This window comes from Calonectris borealis, chromosome 5 (assembly GCF_964195595.1).
Source record: "Calonectris borealis chromosome 5, bCalBor7.hap1.2, whole genome shotgun sequence".
Taxonomy (NCBI): domain Eukaryota; kingdom Metazoa; phylum Chordata; class Aves; order Procellariiformes; family Procellariidae; genus Calonectris; species Calonectris borealis.
Genome location: NC_134316.1, coordinates 24679867 through 24697880, shown reverse-complemented (window position 1 = coordinate 24697880; position 18014 = coordinate 24679867). Strand labels below are relative to the sequence as shown.

At 42.6% G+C, this 18014-nt stretch overlaps 1 protein-coding gene across 1 annotated transcript in view; it reads left to right on the top strand.

Moving 5' to 3' along the window:
* Positions 1 to 18014, top strand: part of LOC142082818 (neurexin-3) — a 487905-nt gene that overhangs the window by 182520 nt on the left and 287371 nt on the right. Inside the window, exon 6 of the mRNA XM_075151407.1 lies at positions 16435 to 16638. Within this exon, the coding sequence (XP_075007508.1) occupies positions 16435 to 16638 (204 nt within the window). The remainder of the gene's footprint in view (positions 1 to 16434; positions 16639 to 18014) is intronic.

Below are 18014 nucleotides of genomic sequence, written 5' to 3'. Positions count from 1 at the left end.
TACTTTCAGATCAAATAAAGGAAAATAAAAAAGTGACTTGTTGAATAGTTCTCAAGAGTCCTAATTTGCATCCTTCTGCTTTAAATAATAGGCCAACATTATTAGGGGCTCAGTGGAAACATAATAAAGAGGTCCTATTAATCATAGAATCATAGAATCATACAGGTTGGAAAAGACCTCTAAGATCATCATGTCCAACCGTCAACCCAACACCACCATGCCCACTACACCATGTCCCTAAGGGCCTCATCTACACGTCTTTTAAATACCTCCAGGGATGGTGACTCCACCGCTTCCCTGGGCAGCCTGTTCCAAGGCCTGACCACTCTTTCAGTAAAGAAATTTCTCCTAATGTCCAATCTAAACCTCCCTTGGCGCGACTTGAGGCCATTTCCTCTCGTCCTATCGCTAGTTACTTGGCAGAAGAGACCAACACCCACCTCGCTACAACCTCCTTTCAGGTAGCTGTAGAGCGCGATGAGGTCTCCCCTCAGCCTCCTCTTCTCCAGGCTAAACAACCCCAGTTCCCTCAGCCGCTCCTCATAAGGCTTGTGCTCCAGGCCCTTCACCAGCTTCGTTGCCCTCCTCTGGACACGCTCCAGCACCTCAATGTCCTTCTTGTAGTGAGGGGCCCAAAACTGAACACAGTATTCGAGGTGCGGCCTCACCAGTGCCGCAAAAATTTGCCACAGTGCAATTAAATATTGTTTCAGCAAAGTGGAGATGGAAATACTGATCCATTTGGACTAGATTCCTCTCGTTTTGGTGCATAGCAAGGCCCATACTTGAGTCACTAAGGGAAGTGATTTGGGGGCTTTACCACCGGATCATGAGGCAAATGATAGGTGACTGAAAGGAAAGCGCTTTGGTTCTGGAATGGCTGAAATGTCCAGTGAATCTGTATCAGTGGAGTAATTTAGCTGGTTTAGCTCGGTAGCATTTCTACACTCCTCCAATGCTGGTAGTTTTCATCAGAAGTTAAGATGCTATTATCAGTCCTCAAAAAATCCAAGACTGAACTTTGGCTTTATTATATTCTTTACTGTGCAGTCTCTTATCTGTGGCATAAAACTGGGAATCAAATCTGGCAGTTTCAGAAAGTAATCACATCCCTGATGAAGATATATTTTGTCACTTAAAACATACACTTTTGCTTCACCAGCAGCCAGTTCTGTAGGAAGCAGCATATAATTAAATGTTGCTGAAGAAGGTGATTGTCAATCCGAATTCAAGACATGCAGGTCAAAGCAGCATTTGTGTCTGTGTGTGCTGGCTGCTAAGCCTGCTTCAAAGTTACAGGTTTACCATTAGGTGGCAGTTTCACTTAGTCTTGTGTTTTCTCAATGTATAAGTCTGAGAAGTTCCCTCTTTTCTTTCCAAACTGAGGAATTCTTAACTCTGCTTTCCACACCATAGACACCTCTGTGAAATTCAATATCACAGGAGAGTTATACTGTATAGGTAAGAACAAGCTTTTTGCCTTTTCAGGACCCAAGAAACAGAGAAATCAATATTTCTTCTTAAATAAATACTGTAATCTAGTAATTAAAGAAATGAACTGTGATGCTGTGGAAGGTTAGAACTGTGTGAAGCTATCAGTTTCATCATTTACTGAGAACTGTCTTCAATATTTGAATACTTACCTTTGCCCTTTTATAACTTTTTTTTTTCCCCCAGAGAAAATGTGCACACTTCCAGGTTCCAGGCTGAGGGAAATCAGTTAGTAGTTCTCCTTTCTTGGTTTAAGTATGTTCGCCAGCCACAAAGTCCATGCTCTTATTGCAATCTTATTAAATGACTGAGTTTCTTGAAGAGCTGGGACTAGAATCTATAAACAAATTTAATTCTGTAGTGTTCTGCTAACACTGAGGGAAGTTAGACTTTGAAAAAAATGCAGCCCTGAGGTGCTGTTTCAAAGATCACATGATAAAGACCTTGTTTTTAAAAAAAAAAAAGGCAAAGAGAGGCTAAAAGCAATGGCTGCAATCCGAGGCTTCAAAATAAAAAATGTAACTGCATCCTGGGAATGTTTAGATTGATCCTTTAAACTTTATCTCATGAAACTCTCAATGAACATTACATGCAGATATTTTTGTGAATTCAAGGTTTAGAAGCAAGAGTTTGGTTTTTGCTCAGCATCAGTTTAAAATTGCGTCTGAGAAGCTAAGGACTGAACAAGCTTCAAAGGATGTTCTTCCTTTGTAGGATTTTTATAGTAAAATGGCACCTGCCTGGTGCGTAGCACACAGATTTCACTTTGTCTTATTACTGGTACTGTTGATCAAACTCCATAGCTGTCATATTCTTAGTTGCTCGGAGCTTGGCTTTCTGCTTGGGAAAGTGAGATCTTTTTCTGTCTTTCTTTGGTTATGTTTTTCTGTTGTGTTCCTCCTTTTGTGGAGGTCGTATTCAGTCTAGCTGACACAGGAGGAGTGTTTATGCAGTGTAAAGAAGAAGTGGTATGCTCTGGAAGACCAAGTGGCTGCAAGTGTAACCGTGTTTCCCAGGAGAAAGGGTGTGATATGACTAGATACAACCCTTGTTGCTTTCATATCATGCAGAATGTTGTTCCGACTTGATAAAATTGCTGTTAAGGCAAAGTCAGCCCCTTAACTCCCATTGAAGATAATGATATTGTGTGTTTGGCAGCACTGTGCATATTCCGTTTTGTTGTTTTCCAAAGTTGGTTGGAAATTGGAAAGGAGAACAGGTTTGAAATATATCACAAAATTTGATTTCTGTTTTACAGGTAGGAATTATCTAATGTGCTCTGTTTATTGCCTTGTGCAGGTAGATGGCTGGTTTTGCTGTTTTTGTATAGGCCTTTTGAACAGTAACAGGAGAAAGAAAAATATGAAAGATGGGGAAAAAAGAAATGCCGTATTCTGATGCCACAAACAGTAGGAGGGGGAAATCTGACAGGTGAAGTACATACAGCTAGCTAGTTTTAGATTATGTTTTGCAATGTACTTAATTTCAAACTGAAGGTGTCCCAATAGGCAGCTGTTACATTCAGGCTCAAAGAGTTCCTGTCGTTATGAAATAATTTTTGTCTAAATCATTTCTGAAATTATACAGGATCCTGTAGAGTGTAGAAACCTCTGGACTAAGTTCTTCTGCTTCCTTATATTGGCCTTGATTTAGCTTTACATCTCTTGTGGGAAGGCTTCCAGATGAGGTCATGAATATTTTCCAAATCAGGGGCCATCTGAGGCTATCTGGGACACGAAGGCTTGATACCAGTTTCACATGCGATTCCACTAGTGTGCTTCAGCGCCAGATAACAGCTGTGGGCTTCCCCCACCATTCTGTCCTTATTGCAGAGCTTTCTCTGCTTGTTATCTCCTCTGCTTTGTTGTGTGACTCCTTTGAAATGTGGGCAGATGTGAGAGGCACGCAAGTGGGGCTGATCCTATCTGCCCCTGCTTGCCTGAGCAACACCTGAACCCTGCTCCCCGCAGCTGAAGGCTGCCTTTTCAGAGTTGCAGCCCAGCTTTCTCATCCCTTTCCTATGGGTGCAGAAACTGTAGGGGTGTAAACTGCAGAAAGTCCAGAGAAAGGGTTAGATATCACTGGAGCAACAAGTTGTTGAAAAACTACAAGAATGCCTTCAGATATTGTAATTACTTTTTCCTCCCCCAGTTTTCATTGGTAATGATTAATGGCTTTTATCATTATAGAGAAATACCATTTGAAAGAATAGAAAATGTCAGACACTCTCCCCGTGCCCCTTTTCCAGGCTTGTATAATGAGTGAAGAGAAAAATTTTCATCTCTGAAGTAAACACAATTTGCTGGTAGGACCAGTTCTAGTCAGGCTGTCTCAGAGCCTGGAAAACTTCATGATGGATTTGCCACAGCCTTTATACAAAGATAATCTGATAGCCACGCTCCCATCTGCTCTTACCATGCTTTGTTAAATTGTGTTGGGCTGCGTTCTAATAATCTCACTTTCTCTGATACACTTTAGAGGTTTGGCCAAGTAATACATGTGAAAGCATTCTCCAGTCCTCCAAACATACATTCGAACATCTGGCCATCCACCAAACTTACCTTGGCTTCCATCTTTGAATGTTTTCTTTGTCCTGATTCATTCCTTTCCTTTTCTTACAGAGGTACCTCTTACTAGGTACCTACTTCATATTCACATCAACAAGAGCTAATTGCTGTAAGATAATTGTGCATCTAATTACCTTTATGGGTAATTTTCAGTAAATAGATAGTGATTAACTGTCCTGACCTTACCTGTGATCCCACTCAGCTAAATGGCATGGCTTTTGCAATTTACTCTCCTAGTTCCATCTCTCCTGCACTTAAGAGTCTGGGAGACATTTTAGGTGAAAGCAAACCATTCTTTTCACTGTACAGAGCATTAAGGCTGTGACTGTTGACTTTTTTATTAAACACCTAAATTTTTGTTAGAATTCAGAATCTATCCTGTCTGCCACCCAGGTTAGCAAACATATTCCTCCCTGTGTCTCGGACTTCCCCAGAGCACAGGCAGCCCTGCAGACTATTCTAAACAGCGATTTTAGGATGTGGAAAAATCTATCTTTAGATTGAGACTACAAAACTCCTCTTTTTTCTCTGTATAAGGTATTTCTGAACTTCTGGTCTTTAGGAATGAGTGGTTGATGTTTGAATTCTTCACCCCACCCTTGGGACAAGGATATCGACTGTATCGTCCTTACTGCTGTTCTGAACAGTACGAGGGCTAACAGTACGAGGGTGGGGGAACCAATTCTTCCTTGCTATTAGGCTGTGTGACTTTCAGGTTTATCACATAAAGAGATTGTTCAGGAACCTAGAGAACCTGAGAACACCATAGTGAAATGAAGCTTTTTACTACCTGCCCACTCATTGTGAAGTTCCTTCCCAGGCAGTTAATTCTGCAGGTATGCTACCCAGCATCGAGTGAAGAAGTTGTATGGAAAGTGATGTCATGCAGGAGGTGCAGTCACTGATAAGCAGACACTGAATTTTATGTTTGAGCCAATTTACAAGTCTGAGGAAACCCTTTTCCCTGATGGGCTGCATTTAATCTGGCATAATTTGATATAATGGATCAGAAATGTTGTAACAAAATAAATCACGTCTGGTTTGCTGCTAGCAATCTGGAGAGTAAATGTCCCTCTGGACTTTATTACAGTGGACAGAAGTGCTTTAGACAGGATAAACAGCAGGTTATTCACCATCAAAACTCTCTTAATTTGGAGTTTTCCATTAGGTCTTGTATAAAGAAAACAATACAAGAAGTGGGTACATTCTCACATCTTATCTATAAGTGGATGCAAATGTCTTGATATGCGGTGACGATGTGACTGTTTTCCAATTTCAGTTAGGAGCAGGAGAGATCCAAGCATTTCAGCAAAAGTCATAGATACCGTAGAAGGTGATTTGAAAATCTTGTGCACAGAAACAACATTTTCAGTGTAAGATACCTGGTGATTTCAAGATTTAGTCTTGTTCTGAATTGGAATAGACTCAGGCCTCAGGAACCATCTCAGTAAGTCTACTGATAGAAGCAGCTGAAGAAGATTCAGCTTTACTTAACTGTGGTGTCAGGCTGGTGCTTTTGGAGTATGACACTCATTGTGTTCTGACTGCTGCCCTGAACTTCAAAGTGAATAAAATAGGCAGCACAGTGGTGAATGTGAAAGTTTTAGGGTCACAGCTGATGTCATAATTTATACATCTACGATTCTTTTGACTGGAGGATCTTATAGAATTTGCCAACACTGACTAAATCTTCACAGCTTCCACAAGGAAGTAGGATTTATTATCTTTTACAATTCCCATCAAGATCATTGGAGGCTCTTGGAACTCAGAGAAGAAGAAGGAGATTAATGGAACTCTCTTCTCCATGAATATAAATCTTTGAGTTTTGGATGGAGGGTTTGGGCTGGCTGCTGTTGTGTGTAAACACATCCAATGAATGCTAGTCTGTGCACTTAGAAGATCCTGCACCACAGCCTTCGGCATTTGAGATAGACTGGTAGGAGTTTAAAACCTGTATGATTTTGCATAATTATAATCAGTGTTTTGGACTGTGAATTGCCAACTCTGTCCTTACGAAGAGATACTGATTTTGTAAGAGAGAAACTGCACTTGGTCATGTTGGGAGTCAGAGAGGGACAGCTCATGGACATTCCTTTAATTGTCTAAACAAGGAAATTCTGGGGAATTTGGGTCATCATTAGTACAGAAGCATCATACATGCCTATGTCAATGCTTTTTTTCTTCCTTTTTTATCTGAAATTCCTTTTTTTATAAACACATTTCTTTACAGGTACCAGAGTCATACAGTGGAATTTGGTCTGCAGGACAATCATGTTTTCAAAAGGCAGTGCCTATTACTTGAAAATAGGACTTATTTTATCTGCTAGTGAAATTTACAGGCTTGAACATGTATCTCTTGCTTCAGCCTTCATGATCTTGGCAATGTCAACCGCCCTCTCATGCCAACTACTAGTTTCTGCTTCTCTTTTCCTCTTTATCATAATTACAGTAATTGGACAGTGGTTGCAATTAGCTGGGTGAGCAGCCCTGGCCGTTGCATCTCTGCTGATGACTTCATTAGGAGTGGACAGAGCCTGTGGGATGCCTGGAAATCAGTGTCATCGTTTCTGCATTGTCTGTGCTGCACTGACTGAGTGTTGCTTTCAGGCAGGACCACCCTGGGATTAGTGGTTTTGCAAATGTTTTTAGGGAAAGCAGCAGCTTTGCGATAGAAGAAAAGGCTCTGAAAGGACCTTCCTCCAGGTCCTAGTATTATAAACTCAGCTTAGTTTAATCTTATATTTTAAGTTTGGAAGTTATAGTCCAAAACCCCAAATTACATGTTATCCTGTATTTTTCCACAACATGTACGCTGTTGTTACTCTCCTAATTGCTACCTGCTCTGTTGTATCAGGCTTCCCCCAAAAATGACCCATTTGACAGCCTTGGCGAGTGTTGTGATATTCCCATTTCCATGAAGCTGCTTGCCTTACATTAGTTATAAATAGTTACCCAGCTCCTCTGCCTACTTATTTTCAGTGTGGCAATCTCTCACTTCTGGCCCCTCCTAAATCAGAGATTTCCTGGGTTGAAGAATGGTTTTGTTTTCAAAAAACACTATGGTGTACCTGTGATTTTTGTGGACAAGTTTACCCTACAGTTTGCAGACCCATGTTTTCCCTCTGCTCCCTGTCCTATTAAAGCACCTCTTCCAGGACTTTATGAAGTTCAGGGGTTTGGGGCTGTCAGATGAGAAAAAGGAAGAAAAGGAAATTGAGGGTGGTCTGGTTCATGCTGTGAACCTTCCTTAAACCAAAAGCCAGAGGCAATATGAGTTACTGTTTTTCTTCCCAGTATTCAAAAAACAGAACTGAGGGGAGGTTGTCTGTGCTTGACACAAGGTTATGAATGTAGTTCACATTACAACCTTGCTTTTCAAAGATGGTAGGCTGGTGATAACTGCCTTTTTAGTAGCTTTCCCACGTCTGTGGATTTTATAGCAGAGCCCACATCTCCTGGAAATTTGGGGAAGTAATGCAAATTTTGCTGCTGAGAGCCACCCTTAGAAGCCTTTCAATTTTCACCTGAGAGTTAGCAGCCACTGGGAGATGTTGGCAGTGTGTGACACACCAGTTCAGTGGGAGCATCCTGGCTTGTGGGAGAACCGGACTGAAAGCACAACAGTCGGATGTGTTTAGTAGTGTCATAATATGTTTGATTCCTAACTAAAATTGTTCTGAGATGATTCAGCAAGGGTAAAGAATTTGCCCAAGGACATACGATGCCCGTAGGAAAGCAAAGTTTTGAATCTTCTCTTTCTTCAGTCTTGACAACATGCTGTAAGCAGCAAAATCTTTTCCATCTCAGATCAGTAGCAACTTGCAGGTGTAAGGTGATGTCTGTGAAATGGTGCAATATCCATTGAAATCGGTGCATTCTGGCACTTGTCATAGAATAATCATGGTTGAAAGGGGTCTCTGGAAGTCTCAGTCCCAACCACCTGCTCCAAGTGGAACCAACTTTTCAAGAGCAGAATTGGTTGTTAAAGGCATTATCCAGTTGAGTTTTGGAAATTTCCAGGGGTGGAGTTTCTACAGCCTTTCTGTTGCAGTGTGTGGCTCCCCTCGTTGTGTAATTTTTTCCTTATAATTTTCTGGAATTTCCCTTGCTGCAAATTGTGTCTGCTGCCTCTTTTTTTCACTGTACACCTCTGAGATGAGCCAAACTCCATCTTCGCTGTAATCTGCCTTTCTTAGTGAACACCACTGAGAAGACAGTGATCAGATGCTTCATGCAGCTTGACAGTGCCATGAAGAGGTCTCAGAGATATTCAAACTAAACGGAAGTCACATCACTTTCTAAACTGTATCACCCATGTAATGCAAACTCTCAGACTATCATTTTAGTAGCAGATTTCCCAATGCTTTCTCCATTACACTCCTTGGCTTTGAGGAACAATTCTTCTTCTACCCTTAGCCTTCTTGCCAGAGATTTCTTCCCAAATAGTTGTACACAGCTCTGTAAATGTTAGGGTGACATTTGGAGTAAGTTTGAAGAGCCCGTGTGCTCCTTCTTGGTTCCCCTGTGTCTCTGCCAAGCTTCAGTATGGCAATATAACCTCGCTCGTCACCTCCCCGGGCTAGCAATAACATTTACAAGCTACAGTTTCCTCTGTCTGCAAATATTTCCACTGTGCCACTCAGTGCTCTTACAGCTCCTCCCTAGCCCAGTTCTTTATGATTACAGCCCGAAGAAGGGAGATGCGAAGTTTATTAGATAACATTTACCTTTCATTGTGGATTAAAGGCTTGGTGTGTTTTTTTTTTGTAACTCCGCACCTGACAATACCACTTAATTAACTTATCCTCTTTTGTGTGTGGTGACGACAGGAGGAGAGGAAACGCATACCAAGCCTGATGCTGATGGAAACTGGTACATACTTCTTTGTAGCGTAGCCACAGGTTAGCCTCAGGAGCTGGAGAGTTGGTTCATTACAGAAGCTAAACAAAGCTAGAATCCAGAGTGCAAAGGCTTGTGAGGTTTATTAATGGAGGGAGATTTGGGATTCTGGATCCTCATATGCCTTCTCTAGGTCAGTTTAAAATTTAGGAGGTCTCCATTGAAGCTTTTGTTGTAGACAGTCAAAAATCTGGTGCAATTTTCCCTTACAATGGTGGAAGCTTCACAGTTTTAATTAGTTCCTTTGAGATTTCACCCACTTTGAGCTGAAAATTCTCAGGACGGGTTTACAGGATTTTGGTATTATATAACCTCCTTATAATATTGAACTAGAAAGGCAAAGTGTTAATTTTGGATTCAGAAAAAAAAATTGTGTAGTTCTGAAAAAAATTCAGAATTGCTTCCATTCATAACCAAAGTAATTTCAATGTCTAAACTTTATGAATCAAGCTAATTTTTCTTTTTGTCTGAGAAAGGACATTATAGTACTTGCACTGAACCCTGCACTTTCATACAGATGTGTTGCTTGGGGCTCTTAGTTTGCCTTCTTTGCCTAGATTTTTGTATGTCTTCCATTTTGTGGATACTTAGGCAATAAATTTTTCTGCAGTAATTTGATGTTTCTGCTTGTGCTTAGAAAAACCACAAAGGAAAGGGGTAGGAAATACGTAAGATACTGGAACAGGGAGGAGACAGTGGTATGGAAAGGGAAATGGTGCATAGGGTATTTATTCTCTTCTGACTTTTTAGATAAATAAATAGGTGTGGTTTGCACTTCAGGTATTCTTCAGGAATTTCTTATTTTATGTGAACCAACCCACACTTCTGGGCTATTTTCAGACTTAAATGTATGTTAAAAGTAATGAAATGTTTTAAATGATGTTATGAAATAAATTTTGCAAGGTTTTGAAAAAATGTGTTTGATGAAAAATACTGATCTGGATGTCATCTTGCCTATGTAAACATCTGCTAGCAATTTTTGACCATAGCAGCAGCCTTATACGTGACAATTATTACTGCTCCACCAGTATTCTTGCATCCCTGAAAATGTGATGAATGCCTTGAAGCTAGCTTTATCATCTCGCTCATTTGCTGCTCGTTTGGAAATATTTTGTACACATTTTACTGATAAGAGTGTCTTATGTAATTATTCTACTTTTAGTGTCCGTTTGGTCTTAACTGACATACGCTATACAAGTTGGAGCATTTGAATTTAAGAAAGTAGTATACAAATCAGAGAGAAGTCAGAGATGAGAAGCAGAAGAGGCAAGTTTTAGAAAATAAAAGCTAGGAGAAGTTGAACAAAAGGGGTTTACTTAGTCTAGAACAGAGTGAGGGAGCTGGGGCAATGGTATGCTGAGCTTCAGGATACGAAGGTCCTTTAGTAAAGCAGCTGTCTACCCACTGGGAGTGGGGAAGGAAGGCGTCATCTTAATTTGAAACAAAGAAAAATTGGGATTGATGTTGCAAAAATACTTCGGTCTGTGAGGGAGATTAAGCACCAGCAAAACAGCAAAACCAGTCCAGGTTCTTTACATTTCTGTAGTTGTATGTGTCCAAGATTTTAACTGTTTTATCTTCTATGAGTTTCCAGTGCATAACAACTGATGATAATGCTGTTGACATCTTGTCACGCTGAAATCTTTAAAGCAGAATAGCTTTGTTCTTACTAGCACAATAAACTTATCAGTGGCTGATTAGTGATATTATTTGTAGGGTATTTTGCTAGACTAGTAAAACCCATTCTTATTGCTAATGTAAGGATTCTTTTTAGGTGGGTATTTAAAGATGGTTCTGTGTTCTCTGTTGTCCTTCTCAGTGCTAGTGAATTACATTTGCATCCCTTCAAACTTCCTATTTGGCAGGCTAAGTAAGGTGAGGTCTAGTGGCATCTAGATGGGAGACAGTCAGGGGAAATCCAATTTGCTGCAAAAGCTGTCATAGTGCATTTAGTAAACTTTCTGGGTCAGTGAGGAGCGGTGCCAGAGCATGGTACCACCATCCACACCACCTGGGCCCTTAGGGCACTGACAGGCCCTGCCCGGCCCCCAGGGCTCCCCCACCCTCCCCACGGCCCAGGACCCCATGTCAGCCCCCCAGGACTCCCCCACCCTCCGCACAGCCCAGGACCCCATGTCAGCCCCCCAGGGCTCCCCCACCCTCCCCACAGCCCAGGACCCCATGTCAGCCCCCCAGGGCTCCCCCACCCTCCGCACAGCCCAGGACCCCATGTCAGCCCCCCAGGGCTCCCCCACCCTCCGCACAGCCCAGGACCCCATGTCAGCCCGCCAGGGCTCCCCCACCCTCTGCACAGCCCAGGACCCCATGTCAGCCCCCCAGGGCTCCCCCACCCTCTGCACAGCCCAGGACCCCATGTCAGCCCCCCAGGGCTCCCCCACCCTCTGCACAGCCCAGGACCCCATGTCAGCCCCCCAGGGCTCCCCCACCCTCCGCACAGCCCAGGACCCCATGTCAGCCCGCCAGGGCTCCCCCACCCTCCCCAGAGCCAGGACCCCATGTCAGCCCCCTGGGGCCATCAGCCCCTGCCCCAGTGATGCTGCAGCAGGGCTGGTCTCCAGCTCCCCACAGCCCTGCCTGGCCAGGGGCCCTGCCGAGTCAGGCCCATGTCCCACCCTGTCACCATGGCCCTGCCTGGCAATCGCGGCACCTGATCTTAACCCTGGCCTGTGGATTGACTTCCCGGCCTGACCCTGGACCTGCCTCATCGCCATGAAGTTTCCTGAGCTCCTGGTTGGACCCAGCCACCATCTGCAGGTCTGTCGTGCTCACCTCCTTGGGTGTGTGGGACAGCCCCGGGCAGCAAGGGCTGGGCCCTGGGAGCCCTGCAGCTCCCGCTCCATCCTGCTGGATGACGTGCAAGGTCGTAACTGCTTGTGAGCACTTACGAGTTCCCACGACATTTTTTTTCACCAAAAAACGAAGATTCTCTCCTGTGTCCTGGTCAGATTTCAGTCTGAGTGATTACATTCAGGCTCCCCAAATTACTTGACAGACTTCTCTTGTTGAAACTCATCTGTGTGGAATCCACTTGGACAGGAATGAGGATTTCTATTTCTTTTTCTTTTTTTAGGCTTTTTTTTTCGGTTCTGGGTGGGTTTTTTTATTTGGTTTTTTTTTTTGTTTGAAGTGTAATTTTGGTTTTCAGAAAATCAAGGCTGTTTTCATTTGGGCCACATATCTGCTAGCGGAAATAGGAGGGAAAGAGGTGTGCTGGGTAATGCCTACAGGAAAGTTTTGTCTGGTTTGTGGATAGAAAGCTTTGGCACTTTTTCTTTAAGAATATGTGAATTTTTGCAAGAAGGTGGAACCGTTTGGTCTATATTCCCCCGTAGTTTTGAACCAGCATACCTGTTTCCCACATTCGCTCCTTGCCAGGTGTCTCATGCCTCTCCAGTTGGTGCCACTTGTCTCTGGAAGCTCTCCTCGGTGGGAGCGGGTGGTGATAGCTGACTCTCGCAAATGTAGCTAGGGAGAATACGTCGTGTTCCCTGAACTGCTGTCGTCGGTGACTTCAGCTACACTTTTGTGAAGGGAGGATATTTTTTCCTTCTTTTTGCTTTCTGGAAATTTCAGGAAGAAAGCTATATTGTAGTCTGGGAGACAGGGGAAAGAGACCACAGGGAAGAACAGGAGACTACAGAAAAACTAAAAGGGAGAAGAAAGGAAAGAGGCAAAGAATGGAGATTAATACAAGAGAAAGGTTAGAAACCAGGAGAAAGAGCATGAAGAGGTCTTGAATATTTTTCTGTCTCTATTCTAAGAATATGCCTGTTGCTGTCTCCCCAGGAGGTTTATGCAGAGCCTTGTGGGGAAGCAGCAGTGAATTGCTCCTTTGGATGCTAAGTGTAAAATTAAAGCTGGCAGGGTCTCAGAGCACAAGACTGGGAAGCTAATCGCTCCTAATAACATATTGATTTTCACAGATCTCTGGCATTATGTCAGGGCGGTTTTGAATCAACACCTGGTTTCTTCCTTTTCCCATCTCCAAGCTAATGGCAACAAAGCTTCTGGCTTTGGGATCGCAAATAAATGCCACTCTGGATCTTTTTGTCTGTACAAATCTGTGGGTCTCTGAAACATGATTTCACCCATTGCTGTTATGCATGTCTCTGTGAGACCTCCAAGGGTAATAGCTACCCTAAAAGTAGAAGGTGTGCATGTGTTTTAAACTTGGATAACTGGGCTGCTGCCTGTATTCATGGTGCTGAACAAAAACATTACAGTCCCATTGCTGCAGATGGCGGAGGACAATCAAATGGATGTCTGTATTCAGGCAGAAGTTGCCAGCACAGATGCCTAGGAGACTGAGGTCACCTAGTTGTTGCCAGGTTACATTCAACCCTGAGCAGATTTGCTGTATGTGTTGCTCAGCTGTAACATGCCTTCAAGTTTTGGGGACTGACTGTCAGGACAAGGAGATAGGTTTTATTTGTATGACTGCTACTAGGCAATAACCTCCTCTGAAGGGGTATTTTTGTAGCTGGAGGGAATGGTCTGCTTGCAAGGAGATGTGCTGAAAAAGCTCCCAGATACTCCAGATGGTGAAGGCTTGCAAGGTGAGAATGAATTCTCTTTATTTTTAAAAGATGTCAAGTGCATAGGCAGTCTGAGCTGGGCTGGGCTGGGCTCAGGTCAGCATAGGGCACACACAAGAACAGAAACTCATCATCTCCTATGGTTGTGCAGAGGCTGTTTCAACTATTTCAGGCTATTTAATTTTGTCTGCTTAATTGTTACAAGGATTCATTGCTCCCTGTTTGTAGCAGACTGGCCAGAGAAGGGACAGTAATACCTGATTTAGGCTACTGTGGGATGTCAGTTGAATCACTGTCTAGACTTTCGTGCCAACTTCAGCAATTCTGAATGTTCTTCAGATCCTTCTTACATAAGTATAATAATAATGGTGGGGTTTCTTGTCTAAGGACAGTAATTTTATGGCAATGGGATCAGTGGAGCTGAAGGACACGAATTCTTTTTGAAGGGAAGAGACTCATTATTACCATGCTTTCAGTTTGTTGTCTTCTAGTGTCTGTAGAAAAACTCGTTTCCAAAGCACCTAACGCATGGCACTGTGGAGAAGGAAACAGCAGAGCTAGGGCACTTGTGTCAGCTATTCCCGCTCGTAGTCCTGATATCCTCCAACCCCCTTCTCGCAGCTATTCAGGGCAAGCAACTGTTTCATGCAAGGCACATCTGAGCTGAAGGCGTCAAAAGAACCATTTCATGCTTGACTGCATTTTCTAATACAATCCGCAGAGAGAGAGAGGAAAGAGTGCAAGGAGGGTTTGTGTGTACATACGCATTGCCTTTGAGTGTATGTATAATATACAGTACATTTAGTTCCAGCTTGCAGCTGTGGGTGGCAAGTAAGAGGTGCAGACGTGAGGGGAAAGAGAATTGTGCTTTGAAAAGAAGAAACTATTCTCCCACCTTGAAAAAGAAGCTTTCTTTCCTTCTCTGTTTCTTGGCCAAGCGAAGATGTGAGTCCCCAGGGCAGCATTGACAGCTGGTACCCCAAAGGTGTATGTAAGGCTGAGTGGGTGTTGCGTGTAGAGAGCTTTGTGTGTACAGACCATGACAGTATGTGGGGAGTGCGGCTAAGAAAACTGGTGAATAGGGATGCTGTTCACAGCCATCTTATTTTAATGGTGCTCCCAGAAAAGTTTTCTTCTTAGTGGGTTTGTATGTCCCATGACCAGAGAGGTACTCCATACCAGCTATTAGGCGGTGGGTCGCTGCACCAGCACAACCACAGTGATCCCCATCAAACGTTTTGTAACCATCTACACGTCTCCTCTGTCATTTTATCAACTTGATACTTATAACCTTTTTTATCACCTCATTTGCATATTTATCACATGCTGCAGTTCTGTTACTGGCCATTGTGGAGCCAGCCATGGGTCCTTTCCAGTATGGACATATGGCTGTTCCTCAGTTTCCCATCCATCTACCCTAATCTAGCATCTAACATCTAGGCATTGAGAGGACGTAAGGATTGGCTCTGCCAAGCTTGCTGTTTCCCTCTAGAAGTTCCGCTCCTGTCAGCATGAGTGATCTGGCTGGGAAATGTGGGACAAAGGGGTGAAACACAAGGAGAACATCTAGATTCCAAATACATGTTGTTGCAGTTGGTTAAATTAGGTGGGGTGTTAGCTTTCTGGGGTGTGTGGGGGGTGCCTGGTGAGAATCCCAACCATTTGAGAAAACTGTAGCTAAGCTGGATGAGGCACTGGTAAGAGTGCTTTACGGAGCAATCCTTCCACGTGCCTAGGGAGCTGACCTGGTCTTTTTTTTGACCTCTGGGATTTTTATATGTAGTTTTGTGGTAGAAGTCCTACATGGAGCAATCTCTACAGCTCTGCCTTTGGTAGGAGTTGGCTGTGGGGAGAATGGATGCTCTGATTCATACATTAATATATTTATGTAGATTTGTAAATTTTGCAGATAAAAATGTTTTGGAGCATATTCCAGGACTGAAACAATGATTGCCATGCTGTAGTGGTTGCTGCAGTTGTATCACAAGACTTAAATTCTACCCCCTTAGAGAAGAATATCGGTTTCTGCAGGCAAGACCCTGAACAAATAGAGAATGTTAAGTACTATAACTCCTTTCCTCAGCTGAACTTACCATTTTCTTTGACATCCTCAGAGATGATAGAAAAATGTAATTTCTTTCCTTGCTGTTTTTTCCTTTTTCCTCTTCCTGGCTTTTGTTGTGCCTCCATCTCCTGGCTTTTCCTGTGTTTGAATGACACTTAAACTTGCAATGGAGTTTGGTTTGTTCCTTTCTTCATTTGCACTGCAGTGCCATCAGTTGTGTCAGCAGAGCTCTACTAACATTAGTTGTTAGTAAGGAGGGGAAAAATATAAAATCACAAAACAGCACAAATCTGATGTAGAAAAGACCTGTTAGGAAACTTGCTTCATACAGTTGTTGTTTTTCCTTACAGTGCTAGCAATGGAATTAAATTCCTCTCTAAATAAGAAACAGCTCTTAAGAGTACCAGCAATAGGAACTCTGAGCCTTCAAAGGCAAGACTAAATGCTCTAGTAGAAGTGTTGTAGACATTATTTAAAGTAGTCATTACAGCTAGTGCTAGGGAAGGCTGGACTAATGGAGGAGATTGCATTTTCTGGAAGATGTGAAAAACGGAGGCTTTGCCAGCTCATTATCACAGAATTGCCCTGTGCTAACACACTTGTCCCTGGGGATCATGTTTCCATGGGTACTGCCTCCAGTTGTGGTGAATACCATGTGGCTGCTCATACTTGCCACATATGGATGCAGTTAAAGGGCTGCTGTGTTTTTCCGCAATTACATATCTTTCTGTGGCGAGTGGTATGGTTTCTGTAAACACAGTGCTCTATGATAGATGTCAGGGTTCTTTAGGAGTGAAGATCACACAGAGGTGTAACTTCTTTTCATTTTTTCCAATTGTTTGCTGATGCCTTGCAGAGGCCTCTATCTTGAGCTATGATGGCAGCATGTACATGAAGATCATCATGCCTATGGTCATGCATACAGAAGCAGAAGACGTGTCCTTCCGTTTCATGTCCCAGCGTGCTTATGGGCTGTTGATGGCAACCACCTCACGAGACTCTGCTGACACTCTGCGCCTGGAGCTGGACGGAGGCCGTGTCAAACTGATGGTCAATTTAGGTATCGTATAAAAACCTTCCATTGCCCCTTCACTATTAATTTGGGCTTGTGATTAGTGTTTTTTTTTAATCATTTTGTTTAATTTCTGTTGGTTTGATTGGATTGGATTGATTTCTAAAATAACTGCTGAGACCTTCATAATAGTATTCTCTTGCGGAGAGAAATTCTCTTCTGCATTGCTGCATGAAGATTTGCTGTCAGTTCTTCGTTATGAACAGTGTTGGTTTTTAAGTCTTTAAGTTTTTAAGTTTCCTTTCTTGGTCTGGGATTGGTGAGCTCTGTGTGAGACATGCTGCTTGGTCCATCTTTTGATCAGTTACATCCCTCATTCATCCAGCATCACTCAAAACAGTTAAAGCCAAATGTGGGAGGGAAGCAAAATGGATATGGTGGCAAGCAGAAGTCCTGTGAATCCCATGCCCTTTACAGAATTTGGCAGCGTTTGATACAACTTAGTCTATTTTACTAATTTGCTAATTATTTCTATTTTCTAATTGCTACATGTTTCAGCCTTTTGGGCTTTTTATATCTAGTAAAAAAGCCTGTGTTTTTTTGATTGTGTCTTTGTTAAAACAAAGGCAACAATAATAAAAGTGCATCCCCCCCATCCCAAAGGGTTGTGTTCTGTCTCCTTAGAGTTACACGTTCCCAGAAAATAATAATAAAAGACAATTAGAAACAAGTCCAACAATAACAACAATGAAAAAAAAAATTGGGAGTGAATGTGCTATTAGATTAACCTCAATCCATTTTCTTGCCAGTCTTTAAATATTGTACTGAATGACAAATAGCCTTTTTAAAGAATGTAAATACACTAGTTGAAGCTTGCTTTCACTTTTCAGTGATGCAACTTGTTGCTTCATGTGAATCCAGGAATATAACTAAGAAGAAATTCTGAGTCAAAGAGGCAGAACTATCATGATAGTGTGAAATGTTAAATCTCTTCTAATATGTAGGGTACTCTATATGAAGATGTGTGCATGGTCTGTGAAAGCTTGTGTCAGCTTTCAAAATTCTAAGCCCCTCTAACAAGGGGGGCTTTTGCATTTTTTGAGCTAATGATATCAGCATCTTCAAAGCTCTGCTGTGGTGGTATCAGGAGCAAACCATGTAGTGGCTTTGTCTGTAGAGGGCAAAAAAAGTATTATACACCCATACCTGTAGTAATGGTTCTTGTTTTTTAACTCCTGTCACAGCTAGATATAGTAAGTTTATCAAGGTCTTGCTGCACCATAGATGAGCTTGAGTGGTGATTTTAGGGTTCCTCATCCTCACCTGGGCAGTATGTTGTCCAGCAGTTGTCCTCTGGAACTAACTTGTTTTTTAAAATTGCTTCTAGTGTCTCTTTTTGGCTTTGAAAGTGCAAGTCAGATGCT